Source organism: Mangifera indica, chromosome 17, assembly GCF_011075055.1.
Source record: "Mangifera indica cultivar Alphonso chromosome 17, CATAS_Mindica_2.1, whole genome shotgun sequence".
Classification (NCBI taxonomy): domain Eukaryota; kingdom Viridiplantae; phylum Streptophyta; class Magnoliopsida; order Sapindales; family Anacardiaceae; genus Mangifera; species Mangifera indica.
In genome coordinates, this window is record NC_058153.1 from 10,550,200 (window position 1) to 10,576,823 (window position 26,624).

General features: G+C 32.5%; 1 protein-coding gene across 1 annotated transcript; it reads right to left on the reverse strand.

The window, feature by feature from the left end:
- Window positions 1-18,117: 18,117 nt before the first annotated feature.
- On the reverse strand, window positions 18,118-24,892 carry LOC123200648 (probable E3 ubiquitin-protein ligase XBOS32). The gene is made up of 11 exons (XM_044615953.1): window positions 24,876-24,892; window positions 23,860-24,736; window positions 23,714-23,773; window positions 23,486-23,557; window positions 23,217-23,392; window positions 22,966-23,126; window positions 22,156-22,214; window positions 22,019-22,065; window positions 20,348-20,488; window positions 19,629-19,720; window positions 18,118-18,864 (listed from the first exon to the last, which is right to left on the reverse strand). Exons 2-11 carry the CDS (start codon window positions 24,052-24,054, stop codon window positions 18,332-18,334), a joined length of 1,536 nt encoding a protein of 511 aa, XP_044471888.1. The 5' UTR covers window positions 24,055-24,736; window positions 24,876-24,892; the 3' UTR covers window positions 18,118-18,331.
- Between the last annotated feature and the right edge of the window lie 1,732 nt (window positions 24,893-26,624).

A 26,624-nucleotide genomic window follows, 5' to 3' on the forward strand; every position in this document is an offset into this window, starting at 1 on the left:
ACCAAATTTACTGATCGCTAGGCTTAGATACATGAGTTACCATAAATTCAAAGTGATGATGAAGAAAGGTACACTTAAATGTCTCCCATAATTACACGTGAAAAAAGATGTAGTGTGTGTCAGGTGCCAATACGGGAAGGCACATTAGCTTCCAGATAAGGAGTCAACATACAAGAGCAAGACACCTCTTGAGTTAATCCACTCATATGTATTTGAACTAGTAAAGCAAGCATCTATTGGTAGATTATGATAACCTTCATCGATGACTTCTTCATGTACATTTTTGTTTACTTTATGAAAGAAAAAGTAGAGGTCTTTCCAAGTTCAAGGAATTCAAAGAAACAATTGAAAAAAAAGTAGGGAAAAAGATACAATGTATACATATAAACAACAAGGGAGAGTATACATCAAAAGAGTTTTCAAAATGCTTACATGACTATGGGATACATAGACAATTCTCTTATCTAAACATGTTGTCATAATATGGAGTTACTAAATGAAAGAATTATCATTTGGCAGAGACTTGTAGAAAGAACGTCCCATCTTATTTTTGGTCCAAATGTATGAAAACAAGAGCAATATGTTACATTTTTATAGGTTATGATGATTAGAGGAAATGCTGCATATCAAGGAACATGGTGTTTGACAAGGCATTCTTATGGTGATCACCATAGGTAGATTTGCTACCAAATTCCAGAGAGATTAAAGAAAAGCCACGAGAAAGGATAGAATAAAATGATAAGCTTGACAATGTGGAGTCAAGTGAAGAAGTAATTATTGAAGAGCAACCAATTATAGAACATCAAAAAGTCCATGATAAACTTGAGTACTTCCTAGAGTGATAGAATAACTTGAATCAAGTCAATTAGAAAAGCAAAAAGAGCAAGTACGTTAACTTACGAGGTTTACAAGGCTACAAAAACCAAATCCCAAATACGTAAATGCATCTGTAATAGAATATCTCAAAGTAGTAGATAACTCAATATAGTCACATACAAAATCAATGATACATGAGAGTAGGTAGTGAAAGGGAGTGTTAAAGTGTTGCACCACTTCTTTCTAAAAATCCATAATCATGTTTGTAAACCACCATTCTAGATTTCTTTACTAGGTAGCCAAGTTGTTTTAAACATATAACTTGCAACCAAGTCTCCAAGAAAAGTAAAGAAAGTTCTAAGTTAGTTACTTAACAGATAATAAAGTATTATATAAAAACTTGCTACCTAACCATTTATGTGTGAAAAACAAGAAACAATGAGTGTACAAAATAGAAGCAGTAGCTTAAGTGTAATATGAGTGTGTGAAAGAAATAGTAAGTGTGAGCCAAAAGGTGTAAGTGTCTAGCCATAAAAAAATGTCCTATTTCCAACAATGGATTTTATTTTGCTTCTCATCTTATTTTTAAGTTTCACTAACTTTTTACACCACCTCAGGTTGTTGTAAGATGTTTTGGCTACCAAAAAAGATTTGTCATTAAGTTTATTGTTTTTTACCCAATTAACCTAGCCAGAAAAGCTTTCCACTTGTGTAACTCTTTATAAATGTTTTATCATGGTAACCTTATTCCAATGCTAAGCAAAGAATACCTAATCCTCCTTCCTCTTTAGGCGCATATATATCCTTTCATGCCATCATCGCCTTATGGTGATCAAGCCTCATTCTACTCCAAAAGAACTCTCTTAATTTATCATCAATTTCCTTCAAAGCCTTAGTAGAAAAGAAGAAATGAGACACCCAAAAAGCTTACAAGCTAAATAAAATCGATTTGATAAGTACCAATCCACCTTTATATGAGAGATGTTTACTCTTTCACGACTTAATTCTTGCTATAATTTTATCAATTAAAGGCCTACAGTCTTCTAGACAGAATTTTTAGTATACCATAAGAACACCTAAATATTTAAATAACATCAGACCATCCTCAAAGTATAAAATATCTATGATTCTCCTTTTGGCATCACTCCCCACATTAGAGAAAAAGACATAATTCTCAGTTCTATTAGCATTAAACCCTAACTGTTGTTGGAAATGCCTAATTTATGCTCGATGATCTGGATAAATTTCACCTCAACTTTACAAAAGATAAGAATGTCATATACAAAACAAACATAAGTGATCTTATCTTTCTTGCGATTCTAATGGAATTAAAAATCATGATTACTTGTCATACTATCCAAAAGCCCTGAAAACAACTCTATTATAATAACAAATTGGTAAAAGGAAAGAGAGTCCATTTGCCTAAGACCCTTTGAGCTCTTGAAAAAGCCTTTTAATTCACCATTAATACAAAACAAAAAGAAATGTGTTGTAATACATTCCAATACCCACTTTATTACATATGTTTTCATCAAGTCATCCTTGATTACACATCCTTTTTTGTTAGGCAAATCCTTATTATATTTGTTAATCAATTCACTGCACAAAAGAATATTATCCCCAATCTTTTAACCTTCAATAGAAGCCGCTTAGGCCTTATTAATGACACTCGGGATAATACATTTAAATCGATTTGCAAGTATATTAGAGATGCATTTGTAAATCATATTATAGTATGAAATAAGCATAAAGTCATTACCTCTTAAGGGATCATCACTCTTTGGGATAAGGGCAAGAATTGTATAATTAACTTTTCAAAGCAAAGATTCAGATAAGAAGACATAATGGATAGTTATAACTACATCTTTACCTTTAATTTTCCATGCCTTCTTGAAGAATTTCATACTAAAACCATCAGACCCCAGAGCTTTATTGTCCTTTATCCCAAATATTATTTGCTCAATCTTCTCTGAAGAAACCACCTTGACCATATTCTCAGCAACATCTTAGCACTCGATACTGTAGTAATCCACCAAAGTTGGTATCCACTTGATTTAAACCTTGTCTAGTGAGAATATTTTTTGAAATGATTCACTAGCTCCTCACTAATCTTGTTTTTATCACTAGTGAATCAGCTATCATCAAGATAGATCCCTGTTATTGCATTCCTATTTACCCTTCCTTTAACACACTTATGGAAATAGCTTGTCTTTTAGTCCTTTAGCCATTGAATTCTTGATTTTTGCTTCATAAAGGACTTTTCTATCCAACTTAATCTCTTATACTCAAATGCCTTGCTTTTTTCTTTTTCAATTAATTCACCATCAAGAGGATTTTTGTCCAATTTACACTACACTCCCTCTAAGTTTGACTTTGCTTATTTGACTTTTTCATAAATGCACCAGAATTCCTTCTTATAAAGATCCTTTAAACTCTATTAAATTTTTTTCAATTTCGTCATAAGCTTATACATAGGGTTGCCAATGACTTTCTCATCCTACACTTCTTTAACTAATGGTATGCTCTATCCAGAAGTTGAAGAACTTAAATGGACATTTTCTTCCAACCTCTGTTTCCCCACTACTTGCCATATAAGGGCTATGATCAAAGACTCCATTTGGTTTGAAAATACCTAATGAGTTAAGGAAAATGTTAAGTTAAGCCTCATTTACAAGAATTCGATCTAGTTTGCAAACTATACAATTTCTTCATTACTCATGTTAGACACATGAAGAAGGATTCCACGATTCTTAAGTCTTTCAATTAGGTATGATAATAGCATAGGTCTAGATCTCCACCATAGGATTCTGCTTTGTTTAAGCCCTCCATTTTTTCTTTTTTTTTTCTCATGACATTAAAATTTCCCATCACAATCCAAGGCACATTATTAGTCTGTCTTTTGTATCTAATAATGTTCTCCTAAGGATTTTTCCTTTCCACATAATCATTTGAGTTATACACAAACGAAGCATGTAATTTCCTATGGTTTGCTATTTCAATCATCTCATAGTGAATCAATTGCTCCTTAACTTCTTTTATAATCATTATCACTACATCACTATTCTAAGCAACCCAAATTCTACCATGAAAGTTGATATTATTATTATGAACAAATTCCCAATTCCCAAACACATTCCCTTTCACTGAGTCCATATTAATCTTTTTAACCTTCATTTCCAAGATAACCATAACATCTATTTTATTACTTCCAATGAACAGCTTAACTTCTTTTTGTTTTAAAGGCCAATTAAGACCCTTAATATTCCATGCTCCTAAATTAGCCATGGGATACTGATAAATATACTCTATCAAGCATTTTCTTCGTCATTCTTTTCCTCTAGCCCTTAGTAAATTTTTCTTTAAGCTTTTTTTTTATCTTCTTCTCATCTACCTTAAGGTATTTCCTGAAGGGGATCATAATTAGTGAGTCACATTCCTCCAAATTCACTCCAAGGTGAGAAAGTGAGTGAGTATTGTTGATTAGCAATTTACCTTTGTTTCCACTACTTTCTATAATGTCACCAAACTATAGCCAAACGACTTTACCTAGTACTTCATTTACTATCGACTGTCTCTTAAGAATTATTGGCTCCATCTAAATCAACAAACCAGATTAAAGAACCTTAAGAAGGTCTACTATTTTTAGGACACCTCAACCATATAAGTTATATTAGTACCAATGTAGCACCGGTCACTACCATAGCCAAGCGAGAATAAACAACACCAATGACTAACATACTAGAGTCAAACTAATACACCCCAAATGTTGAACCAAACACTAGAACACTACACACAGACAAACACAAAAACATCTAACCACTAGAGTCAAACTTTAACAATGTAGAAGCTTATACCATACTAGTAACAAAGACTAGATGGCTAAAGGGTTATTAAAATAGCAGGAAAGAACCTACAAGATGTCAAATAAAGTAGACAAACACATAATACAAACCATAACATATAATACACACAAACAAAATAACCACCGAATGATGAACAACCGCCAAGATGTAAGACACACACTTAAGAGCTTACAACAATAGAAAATAGACAATACATGACAAGGCAGATAGAACCATCCCCACAACAAGACCAACAACTAAGAAAAAACTACACACGAGAACACCAACAGGTGAAAAGTCCACCAAAAAGAAATGAAAATACCACTTGGGATGGAAACGGAACCTAGAGAAAAGAGGAAAATGAATAGACGCTCAAACCGCTAGAGAGAAGGGAGAACATTTTTCCCTCAAGGGGTTTATAAATCATCTTTTACATTCAAAATGTATAAAGCTATTCTAAACAATTGTTGTTCAAAATAGCTTTATAAGTTTTGAATGTAAAAGATGATTCATAAACTATAAGCATGTACAATACTACAATGAGGCATTTAAGGTGGCAAGTGATATAATATCACAAATCATGCATGTCTGTAACCCTAAACTATAGTAGAAGCCTCTTAGATCTGTCTAAAAACCTAGCTTGCCATTTAGGCTTGTCATTTTCAAAAACAAAACCAGTATTTATGCATAATTTCTTAGTCGATTCATTGTTGACTGCAACATGGACATACATATCAGTTATGCCAATAAAGCACCTCAAATAAAGTGTTGTGTTATAGGTCAACATCTCTATAAAAAGTTTCTAGCAAACTTAATTGAAACTTGTGCAATAACATAAAGAAAATATTAAAGAGGATAGGGAAAAACTTGTTTAAAAAAAAATGAAAAATGTCATTTTTTTTAATCATAAATATTTAACCATCTAGTGTAAGTTCATTATCAATTCTTTTAAGGACAATTGATTTAACTCCACATCAACAAGTATAATATTATCAATGCTCAACCAATATCTACCTATTTGTTATTAAACAACATGAAACTAGTCGAAATAAAGTTTATAGCGAAATTTTCTTTTCTACTTTTTATAAAAGGATATAGACCAAAATAATCAATGGCCAAAAGATCTTTTATGTATAAAGCAAACTACAGATGTGATTAATGATAAATTTGTTCAGATGCTTGTCCACTCTATCTCTATCTTTCTCTTTTTGGTTTTGAGGAAAATGGAGCATGTTTTTTATCTAAGGAAATAAGGGAATAACTCAATTGTCGTAGTATGATTGCATTGAATTTTTCAATTTTCACACATGACTTAATAATTTGATAATTTAAATAACATAAGTAACTAATAAAAAAAGAACATGGTACACTTATTAGTTAATATAAATCTTAATTAGTTGAGTGTTGCCTTGTTACCCCAATTCCTAGCCACTATCTTTGACTTTGCAATAAGTTCATAAACTAAACCGTTTCTTTGAAATTCCTTCGCTACAAATACATTGCTCAAGTATGTTATTCAAAATCAACTCCAATCCCTTATTAAGGTTGCCCATTTTCATTATTAGGGAAATAATAGTTAAAATCTATTTAAGATCTGAGTAATGTTATGTACACAATTTTATACATAAATAATGATGTGTCACTATATGATAGAATAGTTAAGAAATGAAAGATAAAACAACACTCAATCATATTATAACAGGTCATCGTTTATGCACATAATTTTATTGTTAAGATTCATAAAAGGAAAAATTCATCATATATCTGTCCAATGTACATTAATGTATACAATTGCATGTACACGTTCATGGATACAACAATGGATAAATTACTCTATGAAATAAAAACATTAAAATTTAAAAAATTTCTATAAATAAATAGGACAAAAGGTAAGCAAGCTATATAAAGCCAAAATACTACACAATGATCTCAACTTAATTAAAAAATTTGAACAACTTTTTAGTTAGTCTGGATATATGCAAAAAATGGTCAAAGGAAGAATGTACACGATCTTACAAGTAGAAAAGGAAATGATGATTATTAAAAAAAAAAAAAAGTAAACATGTTATCTCTAATCATCTATACCATATATAATACATAATATCTATGAATACATACATAAATACATACATGCATACATACATACATATATATGATAAATGCAAAGGTCAAATTCTGAATAAAATCTATTATCAAAAAATACAATACAATCATTCCCAAGTTTATTATGAACTTAAGATCAACTGTCAAAAAATACTCAAATTGTTTCCCTAGTCAAAACCTCACAATACTTTATGATTATAAATCAATACAAGAGAAATAACTCTTCAAATAATTCTTGAAATAAAGTCTGACAATCTTGATAATACCTAGTGATGAATCAAAAACCATGGAAAAATCTAACATCTTCTATCTTTGGTTTATATAGGTAAGAAAAACATATTCTCTGATATGTAATCCTTGCTTCTTTTATGTTTCACCCAAAAACCTAAAAGAGACATATTTATATCTCTTTATTACAAGGGCATCAATGTAAATTATTGTTATTATTTAATGATATGGGTAAGACCTTTGAGCCCATTAGGCCAACAATCCCCTCTCAAACCCATGGGAAGAATGTTAGCTCTTTAACATCACTTGGAGTTTTGTCTCGCCATCTTGGCACAAAATTTGTGTTTGTCTCGAGTCACTATTTTAGTCAACATGTTAGTTGGATATTTATCAGTGTGAATTTTATTGAATAAAATTTCTCAATTGTTCACCACTTCACAAATCTAATGTATCTCATATCAATATGTTTGGTGTAACAATGGAATGTATCATTCTTGCTCAAATCCAAAGCATTCTGACTATCATAGCTAACCATATTTTTATCTTACTTCAAACCCAATTCTTGGAGAAATCTTTCTAACCAAACCAACTTTTTACCTGTTTTAGTTGTAGTAATACACTCAGCTTCAGTTGTAAACAAGGTAACGTATTTTTGCAATTTAGATTGTCATGACATAACTTCCCTTACAAAAGTAAACACATACCTTAAGTTGACTTTCGACTACCAAGTTCACCTAACATATATGTATTAGTATACCCTTCCAAAATTGGTTTTTAGCTATCAAGACACAAAACATTTTAGAGTTAAGTCTAAAGTATCTATAAATTTACTTTATAGCTTCCCAATGATCTTTTCCTAGGTTAGAAAGATGCATGCTAACTACACCAATTACATGAATTATATTTGGTTGGGTGCAAGCCATAGCATACATCAAACTCCTAACTACAAAGAAGTAATGAATAGTTGTCATTTGTTCCCTCTTTTCCTTGCCAAAAGGACAAGACTTCTTGCTAAACTTAAAGTGAATACAAAGGTATGCAAACTAGTTTATCACTCTTCATATTAAATCTATCTAGAACTTGCTCAACATACTTCTTTTGTGACAATCATAACTTCTTAGATTTCCTATCATGATTAATCTGCATGCCTAAAATTATTGTGTCTGACTTAGATCTTTCATGTCAAAGGAACTAAACAACTCATTTTCCAAACCACTCTTTTTCCAAACTACACATCACTTTAGCATCATGTCTTACTATCAACTTATCATCCACATAGAACAGAAGGATCACAAATTTACCATCAAAGAACAATCTGAAAAATAGAGAATGATTTACTTCAGTTCAGGTATATCGATGACTCACTATGAAAGATTCAAACTTCTTGTACCATTACCTAGGAGATTGTTTTAGGTCATACAAGTTTTTCTTCAACCTGTAAATCATGTGTTCATTTTCTTTAACTTTAAATTGTTTTTGCTACTTCATATGGATTTCTTCCTCTAAATCACCATAGAGGAAGGTAATTTTCACATCTAATTGCTCAAGCTCAAGATCAAGACCAATTGTCAAACCAAAAATCACATGAATAGAGCTTATCTTTATAACAAAGGAAAAAATCTTATCAAAATGTATCCCCTTATTCTTATAAAAACACTTTACTACTAAACAAGCTTTATATTTGATAACTTCATCACTATCTTTCTTCATCTTGAACACCTATTTATTCTCTAAGGACTTTTTACGTTTAAGAAGTTTAACCAATTCATATGTATTATTCTTCTTTAGACAATTCATCTCTTCTTACATTGTTTTCATCCACTAAACTTTTTCTTATAACTTTGAACTTCTTGGAATCTTTTTGGCTCATCTTATTCAATAAGAGTGATATGCTCAAAGCCAGGATATTTAATGGATGGAATATGCCCTCTAAAAGATTTTCTTAGCTTAGGCCATGCAATCTAAGATGGAAGAGGTTGCTCCCCTTGCTCAGCACCCCTTACTTGTGCATTATCCACATTAACAAAATTCTTCATTCAACTCGCTTTCTATGGCATGTTTGATTAAGAAGATACTAGTAAAAGATCAACAAAATTACTTATGTTTGGCTTCTCAGGTTTCTCTAACTCTGGTAGCATCTCATGTTCATGAAACACTATATTTCTTTATCTAACAATCTTCTTTTTCTTTGGATCCTATAACTTGTAACCAAACTTTGCATCTCTACAACCTAAAAATATACAAGGAGCGGTCTTATTATCAAGTTTTTGTCTCTGTTCCTTAGATGCATGTGTGCACCCAAAGGCTTTGCAACCAAAAACCTTTAAGTAAGAATAACTGACATCTTTCCTAATCTATACTTTCTCAAGAATATCATTCTCCAAAAGAAGTATTGAAGATTTGTTTACTAGGTAATAGGCAATTTAAAGTGTTTCTCTCCTTAATGATGGTTATATTTATTTGCTCAACCACACCATTATGTTGTGGGCTACTAGGAAGTGTCTTCTCATGTCTAATGTCATGCTCCGAACAATAGTTCTTAAACACCGTTGATGTGTATTCACCTCTATTGTTAGTGTAAAGACATTTTAAGGATTTACTCATCTCTTTTTCTACTATGACATGAAACTTCTTGAAATACTAAAAAATCTAGTCTTTTGTTTTCAAAATAAATGTCTATCATTATTAAAAGTTACAAAATATCCACTACCACTTATACTCTATCTCACAATGGGACTATATACAACATAATAAACTAAATCAAGCACACTTTCTTTTATTTTAGAAGTGCTACTAAAAGAAAATATGTGTTGCTTGCTAAATAAACAAATATCATAAGAGATTAAATTCATACCTTTGCCAAAGGGAATAAGAAACTTCTTTATCAATACCTGTAACCTTTTCTCGTTAATATGAGTTAGTCTTTTATGCCACATGTCTAGCAAAACATCATCTTCACTTGTATTCAATTTATCATTTAGGTTATCATTAAGAAACTTCAATTGAGTCTTGTATAATCCATGGTGAGCCTTGCCTTTAGTCACCACTATAGAACCCTTTGTGAACTTCCACTTTTGATCACTAATAATGCTATGATAACCTTCAATATCCAAAGGATAAGTAGATAAGAAATTCAGACACAAACTTGGTCCATGTTGCATATTTTTAGAGTCAATGTGTAACCTAATTCAGTTTACACAAAAACCTCACCAAGTCCCATTATATCAGCATAATTTGTACATGAAAAATATATCTCTCATAGGCATTGCATGGTAACAAAGTCCTAAGTCAACAATCCAATCAATATCAATGTCAATTTTAGTGACAAAATTATACTATCCCCAAAAGGAAATTCCTAATAATTCTTCACATTCATTAGATTTAGTAACAGTTGTATTATGTTCATTTGTCATTTTCTTATTCTTATCATTCTTATGTTCTTTCTTGAAATCCTTACAATTTCTCTTGATATACGTCTTCTTGCCATAGTGATAACAATTGAATTTTACTCTCGACTGTGACCTGCCTTTGGATTTACTGTGCCTCTTCAAACCTTTACTCTTACTTCTCCCCTTATTCTTTGTGACAAGAGTTTTTGAAGTATCTATACTCATATCCTTACATCTGGTCTTCTTATTATGCATGTTATCTTTTACCATATGCAAAGTTACTACACTGCTTAGAGTTGAGTTACTGGAGGACAGTACCAATGTCTTTCAATTATTTAGCAAAGAACTCAATAGAAGTACAACCTATAACTCATCATCTAGATGAATGTTTAGGCTTCCCAATTAGTTTACCAAATCCTTAAAATCACTCAAGTGATCTGCAACAAATTGCCTTTCTCAAAATTTAAGTTCACTAGTCATCTAATCACAAAGGCTTTATTTTGAGCAATCTTCCTCTTATACATATCTTCTAATTTCTTCCGCAAAACATGTGCATCAACTTCCTATCTAATATATGGGTAAACAATGAATTTTACCCATATTCTAATATTTCCTATATAGTTTTTCCCAATAATTTTTAGATATCCTAACTGGTCTATCAAATCCTAATTTAATGGGATCAAATAAATCTTTATGGTAAAGCAAATCCTTTATTATTGAATTTTAAATAGAATAATTGGTAGCTGACAATTTAATAATGGAACTTCAAGTTGAGTCTTCCATCTTAATTCACACAATTAACCACACACCCAATTAACCTAAGCTTTGATACCATTTGTTGGGGTCACAAACCCTAAATCTAATTGTATAAATTAATTAAGTTAATCAATCATAGGAAAAATCAATTGCGCGTTGAAAATAAAACAAATCAACCATTAATAAAAATACATAATTTGAATGGAAAACCCTCTAGTGTTGAGGGAAAAAACAACTTACCAAAGCCTAAATAAAATCCACTATCAAAAAAAATAGGTATAATCACTCTCAAGTTTATTGTGAATTTTAGATTAACAGTTAAGAAATACTCAAATTATTTTCCTAGTCAACATCTCATAATACCAAATGATCATATATCAATACAACTTGGTTTGAAAATCTCTAAAAGCTCAAGTTGGATCAAGCTTATGAACTCTAAAGTACAACCACGTCCTTGTTGAAGGTAGGAAAATAAGAGAATCAATGTAACTTCATTTTTGTACACTTTGATGATTTTGACTTGCTTCTTGGCCTTGAATTATTTGTCAAAGCGAAGGTTGTTGTTGTGTCATATTTACAGAGATTCTTCATTTAAAGATAAAAGGTGCCCATATTTTGTCCATGCGAAATTTGATGGACAAATGGTAGAGAAGCTAATGCTATAATCTTCAGCGCAATTGAGATTGGGACAAACAGTAGTGACCATCACTAACATGTACTTGGTGAGTGATGCAAAATTTTGGTGGCACACTTAGTCAAATAATGACATGAGTGAGGGGTGGCCTCAAATTGAAATATGGGAGATGTTGAAAAAAGAGTAGATGTTAGATATCAAAAACATGTCTGAAGAGGACAAGCCATTTAATTTCTTTTCAAGCTTACTATTAAATAATATTTACTTTCCCATTCGTCTAGATTCTGATTAGATCTAATTTTGATTGATATGATTCTCTCTGATTCTGACTTGATTTGATTCTGATTTAGACTTAATTCTAATTTTGATTCAATATTATTCTAATTTGATGTATATTATTTTTCCCATTTTGTAGGATTAGATTTCCTTTCCAAACTACATTGTAATACTATAAATTATATAACAGTTCATCAATAATACTCATTCAATTTACAATCCAATTCATATTCCTTCATGGTATCAGAGTGGTTAGCATTCTCTTGAAATTTTTTTTGTTTATAGAAAAATTATTATAGCCTTCTTTTTATTGCTTTGTAAAACTCCAATTTCCCCCCAATTTTTCTAGGTTTCTTACTACCCTTGGAAAATTACACTTTACCCCCATATATTTTTTCCTCTCCCAACAGCCACCCCTTCATTCTTGTAAACTCTTCATAGCTTGTTATTTACCATTCAGTGTCTTCCTTCTTTTTTCTTTGGCCCTTTCTTTACTAGAGATCGAGCCGATGTTAGCCCCTGTTATCTTTCCTGTGATGTTCTCCCATATAGCAAACTTGAGCACGACGTTCTCCCTTGTTTCTTCATTGTCACACACTACTGTCTCTATGGTGTCTCATGTGATTTCCATCAAATTTGAGCACGTCTTTTGTGTTTAAACTCGCTAACCACTATCTCTTTCCTGGTTGCTATATTTTCAGTGTCTCTTCTACACTTTCTTGGTAATTTTTTTCTATGTTTCATCTCACTGGTGCATTTTTTAATTCTCAAAATTGCCCTTTCTTTGGCTATTCGACGATTCTTCATATGGCTAACTTGAAGACTACTCTAGTTCAAGTGCCTCTTGGTAGTCTTCCCCTTAGTTTCTCATTACTAGCAGTCTCAATCTATACCATTACTTGTGGCCCTCCAACAACCATTGACTTGTCTTCTATAATATTGCCAACTATGATTATTGATCCTACAACCATTACTTTTGCTTCACCATTATCCTCGTTGCCTATGATAGTCAACATTGTAAGTTCTTTTCCTTCACCCATGGTTTACAATACTTATCGCCCATGAAAATCACAATTTCTTAAGTTCTTGCCATTCACAATTTGCAAAATTTGATCACCCCCGATGCTATGACTATTACTCACCCTTTCTACAATCTTCAGGCTTGTCCTCTCCTTAACCTCACATTGGTGTGTCCTTTGAATTATTAGGAATGGTCACTCATAAATTCACCTCTAAAACTAATTTTGTTTATCTTTTTGACTTATCTGGTTTTATGATAAAGGACAAACAAACAAGACAAATCCTTCTCTTTAGTTATAGTAGTAACCATCTCTATCAATTAACTATTCTAGTCATTACAGTATATTTGTCTGTTCATGTCTCGTCTGATGTCTAACATCATTATCTTGGTAATCTATCATTTATAGTGCTTAAGATTGTCCTTGCCTCTGTGTTTAGTCTAGTTACTTGTTTATAAGATCCTCCTTCTATCTATTCTGTATGTCCTTTTGGTAAAAGTCATCACCTCCCTTTTACCAAACAGACTTACATAACTCGTCGACCTCTCAAGCTTCTTCACCTTGATATTTGGAGTCCTACTCATATTCCTTCATTATCATATTTTAGATATTATTTGTTTATTGTTGATGATTTTAATTGGTATATATAGTTATACCTTATATTTAAAAAGTCTAATGTTATCACTATCTTTGTTAAATTTAAGTTAATGATAAAAAATCATCTTTCTTGTTCTATTCAAATTATCTATTTTGATAGTGGTAGTAAATTTGATAATAAATTGTTTTGTTCATTTCTTGAGTCTCACAGCATTACACATCAATTATCCTGTTCTTATGCCTCTCCTCAAAATGGCGTTGTTGAGAGAAAACATTGTGATATAATGGAAAAAGGTCGTTGTTTGTTATTACAAGCTAACCTACCTCTTGCCTTTTAGGTAGAGGCCTTCTCTACTGTTGTGTTTTTAATTAACAGGTTGCTTATACAATTGCTTCAAAATAGGAGTTTTTTTGAAGTTCTTCTTCAACATTCACTAAACTATGATGTTTTACGGATTTTTGGTTGTGTTTATTATCCATTGCTCAGTTTAACTGCTTCACATAAACTGGTTCCTTGGTCTGTTCTTTGCTTATTCTTGGGTATGATGTTTCACATCTTAGGTACTAGTGTCTCCATATACCCACGATTATGTCTACATCTCTTGTCATGTGATATTTCGTAAGACTATATTCCCTAACTATATTATTGATCCTTCCTCTTCGAATTCCTTTTTAAGGTTTCATTCATTATCAATTCCCTCTGCTACTATTCAGATGTCTAATATGGTAGGCCCACATCTTTTTCATCCGTCTATTATGCCATCTTAGCTTTTATAGCCTAACATCAACTTTTAACTAGTTCTTGAGACTGTTGGTTCTTCTAATTCACCCTTCGTTGCTCTTACTTCCTTAGACACATCTACATCTAATAAATCTAAGACACCACCTCTCAAGGTAAAGTTTTGAAGTATCAATGAGAGTATGGTTTCCTCTCCTTACCTTATTCCTTAGCTCTTATTACTGAAAACTTAATCCAATATCCTATAAGCCTACCACATTCAAGAAAGCTCAGTCATTTCCATATTAGCGCAAGTCATGAGTGAGTAATATGATACTATTATGAGAAACAACACTTAAGTTCTTGTTTCTCCCTAGTAGAATTTGGATGGTTGTCGGTGGGTTTACAAGGTCAAAAGTTAGGCTGACAAGTCGATTGAGTTATATGACGCTTGTTTGGCTACTAAGGGTTTTCACCAAAAAGCTATAGTGGATTTTACATAAACCTTCAGTCTTGTTGTCTAGCCAACCATTATCTATACAATTCTTATACTCGCAACCATGTATGATTGGCCACTACATTGATTTGATGTCAAAAATGCTTTTCTTTAAGGAAATCTCACTAAAGAAGTATTCATGAAGCAACCTCCCAGTTTCATAGACCCTAGTTGCCTATCTCATGTGTGTCACCTAATTAAGGTTATATATAACCTTAAATAGGCACTTTGAGTGTGTTATTATCATTTGTACTCATTTCTTCTTGATTATGGGTTTGTCAATAGTCGGTCTAATCCTTCATTGTTCATTCGCCATACATCCACCTCAGTTGTGATTCTACTTATTTATATGGATATTACTGGTTCTAATGGCATGGTTGTTACAAATTATGTCTCGACATTATGCTTTGCCTTTGCTTTTTGGGATTTAAGTACCCTTGGTTTCTTCCTTGATATGGAAGTGATTCAACAACCTACCACTTTACATTTGTCTCAACATCATTACATGGTAGATCTGCTTTGAGGCTTCCAACTTGACTCATATGCTCCTTGTGCTACCCTTTTGGTCATTTCCAAAACATCACCATCCAATGATGATATCCTATTTCTAGATGCTATTCTTTATAGTAGTATAATTGGTGACCTTCATTATCTTATGCTCATTCAGCCTGAGATTGCTTTTGTTATGAATCAGGTTGTTCAATATTTATCTGCTCCTACTTATAGAGACATGCGTGCAGTTAAACGCATTTTTCATTATATTAACGACACCTTATTATATGATCTCACATTTCATCATGACTTTAGTCCTCATCTCCTTGCCTATTTCGATGTTGATTAGGCTGTTGATGTTTCAACATATCACTTTATCACTAGTAGTTGTGTTTTCCTAGGTCGTAATCTTATTTGTTAGATTGCCTTGAAATAGGTTATTATGTCTTACTCTAGTGTGGAGTCCAAATACCAAGCACTTGCATATGAGATTGCTGATGTTCATTAGTTTTGTTATCTTTTATGAGAGCTCAATATTCCACTATATTCATCTCTTCTTGTGTTTTGTGACAATCAGTCTACTCTGCATATGGTTGTCAATCCAGTATTTCATGCTCACACACGTTATATCAACATCAACATGCACTTTATCCACGAGTTAGTTTCTCGTGGGTCCATTCGACTCTGAGATGTCTCGACCATTTCTTAATTTACTGATATCTTTACTAAGGGATTATCTCATGAGCACTTTCTTTCCTTGTGTCTTCAATTACAACTTCGAGAACTACTACTACAATTAAGGGAGAGTGTTAAATAATATTTACTTTCTCATTCAGTTAGATTCTGATCAGATCCAATTCTAATTGATTTGATTTGATCTAATTCTGTTTTGATTTTATTTGATCTAATTCTGATTTGATTTGATTCGATTCTGATTTTGATTCAATATTATTCCAATTTAATATATATTATTTTTCCCGTTTTATAATATTAGATTTTTTTTCCAAATATATTATACAATAGTTCATTAATAATACTCATTCAATTTACAATCCAATTCATATTTCTTCACTTACAACTGTGGGTGTAGGCTAATTTACCAAAGAAAAATGTAAAGGACTTATCCAATGTTATAGCAATTGTCGACAACCTCGTGGATTTCAAGTTTCGACCATTGTCATTGAACATTGACAAAAAGAATGCCATAAACAAAGTTAAGAAGCATAAAAAATATAACAAAAAAGGGAACACTTAAAAAGGGTTTTGAGAGACTAAAGGAGCACACACTATATGTCAAGAAACAAAATTGTGAATTTTGCATGAAGGAAATATTCTTTTATGGATATAAGATTGGTAAGAGGCAGATTTGCATGGATGAGCACAAAATACAAGCCATCATGGACTAGATTATGCCTACAAAGGTAAGTAAACTTCCGCTTTTCCTCAGGTTGGCTAACTATTACAGGCAATTTATTAAATGATACTCCATGAAGGCATACCACTCACAAATTTGTTGAAAAAAGACAAGACATGGGAGTGGATAGATTGTTGTCAACAAGGCTTTAGTAGGATGAAGGAAGTAATCACGACGGAACTAATGTTATGGTTACTTGACTTTCAATTGCCATTCAAAGTTTACACAAACAAAATAGGTAAAGCACTTGGTGGGGTTTTGGTCCAAAAGAAGCATCTCGTTGCCTATGAAACTCAAGGATGTCGAGCAACAGTACAACGCTTACAAGAAGGATATGGATGTTAGGGTGCATTATTGTCTAGAAACCTAGAAACACTACCTATTGGGGACAAATTTCATGGTGGTGACAAATAAAAAGGCCAATACCTATTTCAAAACTTAAAAGAAGTTGTTGGCAAAGTAAGCAAGGTGGCAAGAGTTCTCGGATAAAAAAATAGAGGTGGATTTAATCATCGTCATCATTATTATTATTATTATTATTATTAATTTTAAAATCATATTCTCCTCAAGGTGGTCTTTGTGTAAAACAAGCCGAGTTGGTAGTATAATTGGAACTTGGGTTGGATTAAAAAAATGTTTTGGTTCTAAATGAAATGACCTTGGTTTGATTAAAGGATTGTGTTTAAGTTTGACAAGTGAATGGTTGGGTCTAGTGGGTAAATTATCTTTGAATTAACCTAATTGAATTTTGGATCAAAGTCTAATAGTTGAGTATGGATAATAATTGAACTTTTACACTTTATTCTCTTCTTTAAAATGTCCATATCTCACACACTCTTATACTAATTTGTTAGGGATATTATTAAATATTAGACAGATCTCATGCACTCTAACATCAATTTGCTAGAAATATTTTTATTTTTAAATAAAAACAATACTAACAACTAAAGGTGTCCACCGAACCCAAAAGTTGCAACTTCATAATCATCCAAAGATTGCCTATCCAAATAATAATATTTTCCTTCTCTTATACCCAATCCAATCATATTTATTTATTCTATCAATATTCTACCTTTCAAATTCAAATATTATCCTAATAAAATATATTATACTGGAACCAATATCTTATTCTAATTTTAAATGTTTTATCCTAATCATAAGTTTTGTTCTAACAAATATTTCCTTAATTAATTAATATTATTAATAATTATTTTTATTAACTAATTCTAACATGCACTCTTACACACCATCAAGTTCCTTCAACAAGAGCTGCATATAAATTAATCTGAAGAGCGATGATATGTGTCAAACATAAGAAATTGAAAACTAAAAATACATGACACAGAATAAAGAAGTATGATTGATCGATAATATAGGGTGCGTTTCATTCTATACAGAGAAAGTGCTTTTGCATCAAGTTCTTCCTACAAAAGCACTTGATTTACAAACCCAGTAATCTTTTTACCATAGAAACATTCATATATTGGTATTTGGAAAAGAAAAAATAACTATTGGGAAAAAAATACTTTGATGAATGAAACCCAAAACTCTTTAGCATCCACTGCCTGTAGCTACATATTGATTGAATGCAGAAAACCATGACCTTCGCCGCTCGTTGTTAGACACCGATCGTCTAAAATTCGATCTTGAACACCTTACCAAATGGTTATTAAGGCGGTTCCGGTTAATGGTACAAGGAACTAAAGAAGGACTAGTTTCTGGGGCTCCCATGCAAAAACTGGAGTTGAGTTTTATTGATGGGAACTTCTGGCAACTTAGGCTGCGGAAAGATGAACCGATAGGTGTAGTTTGGGTGCAGTGAAAACTTGGCTTGCAGAGGGCTGTTGTTAGTGAAGATGATTCTGTTGTATCACCTGGTCCTGAACAGGTGCAAAATGACAAGGATAAACTTGTTCTTGCAATGTCCTTGATTGGTTTTGTCTCTGGAAGCATCTCAAATGAAACTATACCATGACGGCAAAGAGGACACGGAATCGAGCCAATGGGGCCTTTTGCAACATTGGAGGCACAGTTTGTGGAGCAGAGATATAAGGCACATTGTGTGCAGAATTCATGATCACAGCCTGCATTGTAGCATTATTTATCATTGTCTCAGCTATGGAAACATTTGAGCTCAAAGGAGAAAAGAAACAATCCGAATATCCAAAGAGAGCAAAGATAACGACTTCTCAATACAATTGTCAGATGATACAGACTGATGAACAGGTCAAAGATAACACAACACATATAATAACGCAAAAAAACCTTCAATTTTCCATTTTCTTACCAGTTTATCATTGTAATTCCGATCAACCATATCCGGTTGCATTAAGTTTACATGAATACAGTCTAAGCCAACACCAGAATCGCCAATGCTACCCGTTAGGTCATTAATCACATTCATCAAGAAACAACTACCGTAACTACTACATCCATACCTTACCGCCACTACCAATATACTGCCTTTGACAAAACAACACATGCCAACATTATCCTGGAATTCTAGTTTTTTGACACCTACATCTCGAGCACTTAGTTCACCTCCATCACCCACCACCCCAAGTTGTAAAAACCTAAATATTTGTGCTTGCATTTGTGTATATGAGACACCCTAAATCACTTTACTCTCCTTCTAGCCCCTACCACACGGAGTTATGTATAAATGCTTCTTTTTGTGTAAACAAAAATATGCGCATCTTTGCATGTGCATTTATGTGGGGCATGAACATGTAATAATACAATTAGAGTTATAATATGGTTAAAATTACATCTTCTTCTCACCAACAAACAGCACAAGAATCTTGACATGTGAGTAAATATTCAAATAGAGAGATTGCGAGTAACATACCTTCTGCTGCTACTGTGCACACTCTCTCTAAACAAACAACACAAGGATCTTGGCATGTGGATACAGAAGCACTACACCTCCATCCACATTCTCTGCAAATGACAACATACAAGATAAGAACTCAATTTATTTAATGTATAATCAGTCCTTCCCTTATGCCAAAGCGGAGAAGGTGGTAAGCGTATTATCGCACTTGATTAGCCTTTGCAAGCACAAATGCACTAGTTTAAATCTCTGTAATGGTTCCAATCATGAGCGATCTGAGTTAGAAAAAATATATGGAAGAAACTCTCTGATGGAAAAGAAGATGAGAACTTATATTCAATCTCAGTGATTTCCTTTTGCAGGATTTTTATAAGATGCTACTAATTACAAAGGTTTCAACAAAAATTTCACAGAGCCTTTAAGCCTGGCCATCAGAGATGCTAACACTTATTAAGCAACTAAACCATGTAAAATTATATGGCATCAAAATCTTAGCACTTTGATCAGAGCAAAATATAAAAAAGGCAAGGCTTCTTGGCTGTGCGGACAATGGAGATGATAATTCTCCTGGGGCACCCTAAAGAATTCTCAAGGAGGAAATAAAAAACACGAATAAATTCAAAGGCTATAGAAATTGGGGAGAGAATTAAAAAATTTTAAAGCTTATACACTCTGAGCACATCATATGCTGATACAGTTAATACAAAATAAAGCACAAAGCTAAATTTACTCACCTAGCGATCTTGACAATGCTCTTAAGGGGAAGAGACAGATAAGGTGAAGGAAAAACCTCTAACTGACGTTCTGACTGTGAGTTAAGAATTTCCTCGAGACCACTTCGATGCCATGAACAAGCAACCATGAAAGGAGTCCATCTTGAACAAATGAAATATCATAGGGGTAAGTCAACAACTTTACACTAATCAATACATGTTAAGAAGAAGGCATGGCAATCAATTCATAGGGAAAAGAAGTAATAAAGATTTGTCTCCATATAATCTCCACAAAATATTTAAAAAAAAAAAATCCCACTTGCAAGAATGCTCTGCATCCATAATTTATGAGTATAGGTCCCACTCCTCAAAATAGTATAATTTAAAAAAGAATAAAACATCATAAAAAATACTTTGAGAAACATAGATATCTGAGATAAAACTTCTCATGCAAAACTACATGCCAAAAAGCATTCACAATCACATTATAAACACAGATCTTCTGCATCCTAAATGCTGACCTCCCTATTCTTTGTGGACATACTTGGGCAATATCAAAAGCACATAACAACCAACTACCACTACATAATGAGTCTCTTATTAACACATTTTTTCCAACATATTGTCAAAAGTTCCTTAAAAAGAAAATCCAAAAAATATTAAAATCATTGGTCTGGATGGTTAGAATCAGCCAATCAGATTTAACATTGATGGAGTTAATGCACTACTGAACCACTGAATAAAAGAAAGCAGATAAATTTAAATTTAAAACTAAAATAGCGATCACTATATGATACCAGAGGCTTCCAGGATCTGGATGTATCTCATATTTTGATGGCTTTGATCTATTTACTATTTAGGAAACCCAACAGACCACTGACAAAAAACTGAATCTATGCAAATTACCTAACACTCCATTCACCCTCCAATCTTTCAATGCCAAGAATATTAAACCATTCTGAAATTAACAAACTCAAAATGATATACAAGAAGGTGCAATTTCTAGAACACATAACAGCATTCATACAGCACTTGGAGTTCAAAAACCAGAAACCATGGGCAACTAAAATGGTTTCCAAATTCTGTTAGGACCCAATGCCTTACTGAAAACTTTTTCTAGAATCTCACTTTAGTATATCACAAGTCAAAGGAATTGATAAAGTTTAAAAATTTAACCATCTTCCAAGCTAGTACAGCTAAACATAAGCAGTCTGAAGTTGGCACAATTTAGCATCTTCATATTAACAATACAGCCAAATGCCCTTTAGCAAAGTGATCTTGTTCCTCAAAAGCCACCTTGCTGATGGCACATGGAAGAATAGTTCATTTGCCTCACATGTCTTCTCCATTTCAGCAAATACTAAAGTATGCCAAGCACATTTGACAGTTTAGACTTGCTCCTATCCACTCCAAAATGTCATAAGTAGGCCTAAGCAGGTTCAAAAAGTTTAGAGAATAAGCCCGACATCTTTACCCCTTCCCCTATCATACCGAAACACAAACTGAAATATCAAAATACCATTCAGAAAATAAGTGGTAAAACACACTCAAATGTTTGTGCTTTCCTGAAGTCTAGTAGAATAGAAGACATACAAACGATACTGCAGATAGAACACCAAATAATTGAGTGAACGCTAAAATTAAAATGGCAACAACTTTGAGTAATTGTACAGAGGAGACAAAAATGCATACCCATTTGCATTTTCAGCAGTCAGACTGGCTCCCATGGCAATCAAAAGCTAATTCACAATAAAGACACAAATCTAAGTCTTCAACAGAAATGTAATGGCAAAATCAAAATTCAGATATTCTGTCAATTAAAAACATACTTGGCAACATTGTGCATTACCACCACAGGCAGCATAATGAAGCGGCATGCTCCCAGCTCCTGCAATTGACATCAGACATTCACTTCAATACATATGTGAAGGTGAAGCAGATAACATCATTCTAGAAGCCGATAAACTCAAGTAAAATTGATCATTTTAAGACATTTTCAAAGAACAGGTAAATGAATGACTTAAAGGGTTGTTGTTGCTGTTGCTTTCTGAAAAGGTACAAGCTAAAAGTTTCCATGAGAGGTATATCCTTTCAGTAAACCATTCAAATGTTGACAATCTGATAAGTAAATAGGAATGATGGAAAGAAAGGAGACACTGGAGTATCAATTAGGGCTGGACTCGAGCCGAGCCAGCTCGAGCTGGAGCTCGGCTTGGCTCGGTTCAAGCCCAAAACGAGCCGGGCTCTGCTCGGCTCGAGCCGAATCCGAGCTGGCTCGGGTTGGCTCGATAGATTTTTTTTTAAAATTTTTTACACAAAACAACGTCGTTTTGATCCATATATATACAAAACGATGTCGTTTTGATATGAAAAACGAGCCGAAAACGAGCTGAGCCGAGCCAAGTTCGTCTCGAGCTCGACTCGAGCCGCCCATAAATAAACCGAGCCGAGCCCGAGCTGGCTGCGAGCCGAGCTCGGCTCGGCTCAAATCCAGCCCTATCAATCAATAAGAGCAAAGCAGAACAAAATTTTCAGATAAAAAAAAATTCCATCAAACACCAAGTATATACATAAGTGCATTTGGGAAACAGATTATAGGACAAAGATCATTCCTTCAAAAGGTGAAGAAAGAGAAAAACCTATAAGATCGATTGTAGTTCCATCTTCCACAGTAACCTCAGATACTGAAGCTCCTAACTCCAAGAGTAAATGTACAGTTTCAACATGTCCATTAAGTGCAGCCATATGCAGGGCAGTTATTCCTCCATCAGCAGTTCTATTAATTATATCATGCAGAGCACTGGTGCAATCAAAATGGCACAACAATAAATAAAAACAGCAAACTCAAGAAGGATCACCAAAATCCAAGAGGAATTTTAAATGAAAATACCTTTCATTGAATTCTACTATTGATTCATCTTTGCTTGATTTTTTCCTCAACCTGTTCCAAACAGTGGGCTTACTAGGAATGTAATCTGCAAGAAGTAGCCGGATACACCAAGAATGACCATTTAAAGCAGCCAAGTGGAGTGCAGTACCCCCGTTTAGATAATCTGCTCTGTGAATCTTAGAACCAATTCGTAAAAGTTTATCATAATTTTATAACATAACTCTGTCACGAATCTAGAAAAAATGGAGTCCACGAGTAAAATGTCTTACATTGGCTTTATAAAGAATTAAGGTCAGAACAACCTCCCAGTGACCATGTTGACAAGCTTGCATCAAAGCGGTCTGTTCACCCATATGATGAACATAATGATGAGCAAATTTTGAAATAAAAAATGAAGTTTACCAATTTGAACATTCAAGTGAAGAAAAATTGAAATCAGAACCGATAAATGATCACAATAAACCAAAATTTTCAGTAAGACATAAAACAGATTATACCTGACCACGATAATTCCTGAGATTTATATCAACCCCAGACTCGATCAGAAGCGAAACTATCTAAAGGTATAAAAATCCACAAACATCAGAACAACAGAAAGCAAACATGTAATTTAGAAATGGAACTATCTTCAACAATCGCATACCTCATGGTGGCCCTGAGCTGCAGAATAATGAAGAGGTGAATTTCGAACACCAAAAGTTGAATACCTCACCAGCCTTGGATTGTATTCCAACAAGGCCTTGGCTTCTTGAAGATCACCATCTCTTGCCGCCGAAACAAGGCGCTCCCCGGAAGCAGAACATCCAAATGAATTACCCACAATGCTTAAAAACTTCATCTTCTTCCCCTCAGAAAGGCCCTGAATACTGGTAAATGGAACAGTACAAAAGACTTCTGATCCTTCAAAACATTAAAGCAATCTAGGAACGGTACTAGGATAATATAAAGAACCAAAAAAGTAATCTTCTTTTGTGCATAAAATTCTTCATATCTACCAAACGACTAACAACCTTGATCAAAACAAAGTCATTCTCGCATTTTCATAACAATTGGTTGTAACAGTAAGAATCTCACTGGCTTTGATACTTATTGAGAGAGAGACAAAGAGGTATCTGCTGTTAATTCTTTTACCAATAATTCAAAAGAAAAAATTAACTACTCCCTCTTTAACCGTTCCATTAAAAAACAAAACTTAATCTGAAATACGATTGTTTTCTTCCTATATCATATTACTTAAGATCTCGTGAACTTCAAGAAACCAAACCAGCATCCATCAAAAAACTCCAATTAAAAGATCCTATTCAATTCTTCCACCAACCAATAAAAGATTTTCCAACTTTCCTTTTCAATCAAAACCCTCAACGCACCAAAACCTCCACAACCCAACTCAATTTCTTCATTAAACAATCAAACCAAACAATATCCAGATGCAGAAATCCCTTCAAGAGCCAAAGACTCCAAATACCCACTTGCCAATTTCAACCAAAGAATCCAAATTTACAAGCTACGAAGGTGGGCCGCTGGATGAGATTGCAAAAGAACACCAATTTGGAAACGAAACGAAAAGTTACCAAATATAAGGCGGAAAGATAAAGGTCAAAAAATAAATGAAAAAATATAAAGATAAAAATGGGTTGTTAAGTTTTTTAAGACGCCAACCTTTTACAATAAACTTAACAAATGTGACAATTTTGTAAGAAACAGCTTGTGCCTTCATCATTGCGTTGGACATATAACAAGGTTTTCGTTGTCACCTTTTGGTAGCTGCCATGTTCTTCTCCTTCGAGGAAAGCTCGTAATTCTGACCGTATTTAATCACTATTAAAAATTTAATTAAAATTACTATAATTTTGCCACGGCTGCTTCACCACAAATGGAAAGGCCAAATGACCATTTCACACCCAAGGTTTATTAAAAGGATAAGGTTTACTTTAAAATTAAAAAAACATTATTCCACCCATCTAATCAAAGTTAAGGGTTGATATTGACAATCAAATAGTATTTAACGCATTATGTCTAACTATTATGATAAGGGTGTAATGAACTATCAACCTTAAAAGTGGGGTAAATAATTTTTTTTTAAGTTATTAGGGGCAAATTAATTTATCCTATATTGTTTCAAAAACTATCTATTCACCTCCTTTCAAAATATAAATATAGTCATAATAACTTGTAATATGATATTTATATCTCTAATTTTTTTTATTTTAATTAAATCTTTAAGAGTGTAACTATTATTTTTTAAATTATTGAAATGCATTTTGAAATTTCATAAAAAAATTAAAAAAAAAACCTTGAATTGTTTTAATTTCCAAAAATACCTCTTGAAAATTCATTAACACCCTTAGCATTTTTTAAAATTATAGTATACATCTATCTATACTTTTATTAAGAATTTTTTAATTATTTTTTAGATTAATATAAATTAAGGGTACAAAAATTATTTAATAAAATTTTAAAGCCAAAATATTATTTAAATTGAGGGTTTTTTTTATCTTTTCAATAATGTTATAAAAATTTAATATATTGTTTTAATAAATGTAACATGCGAGTGAAAATACGATTTTTTTCAAACTTAAAATGTAACAATTTGTCATTTCATCAAATCTGTAGTCGTATAGCCAAATCAAAAATGTAAACTCAAAGGATTCTTTGATGATTATGTTTAAAATTATTTTAAATAATACTTATATTCATAAATTTTGATTGAATATTGTATATTAAAATAAATGATAAAACTCTATGTATATAATTTTGAGTATAATGATATATTACTTGTATGTCAAATTATATATCTAAAACTAAATACATTATTCTAAAATAAAATAACATGTGCATTGTGTAAGATATAATGGCAAATCCCAAAAGCGGAAAGCTCTTGGATTTGAAGGGCTTTTAACCATGCAATGCACCACCCACCCACTAATACTTAAACAATATTATTGCCAAGTGTTGGGGATGATTTTGTAATGTTTTATGACGTTGGGACTTGCTTGAAATAAAAAAATGGTTCACCAATTTCAGAATCTAGGGTTATAAAAAATGTACCTTATATTATAATTACAAATATATTTAAAAAATAAGAAAAAAGAAATTGAATATTAAGGGAAAAAAATGGTAGACATAGTAAGGGTGTTAATTTTGTTCTAAATCTTTCCATTTTACAAAAAGAAAAAAATAAAATTAAGGGTCATTTTGAAATTAAACACCCAATTTTGGCAATAAATCTGTATATTTTCTATATATCTTTAAAAATAAAAAGGAAAAATTTACTAATTTCCCTTCACTTTTACGTTAAAATTAAAGAAACACTTTTTTTTCCTTTTTAAAAATATAATTGACCATTATTACCTGTGCAAAAAAAATGTTAGATTTAATTTTAAAAAAAAATAAATAAAAAATTTTCTA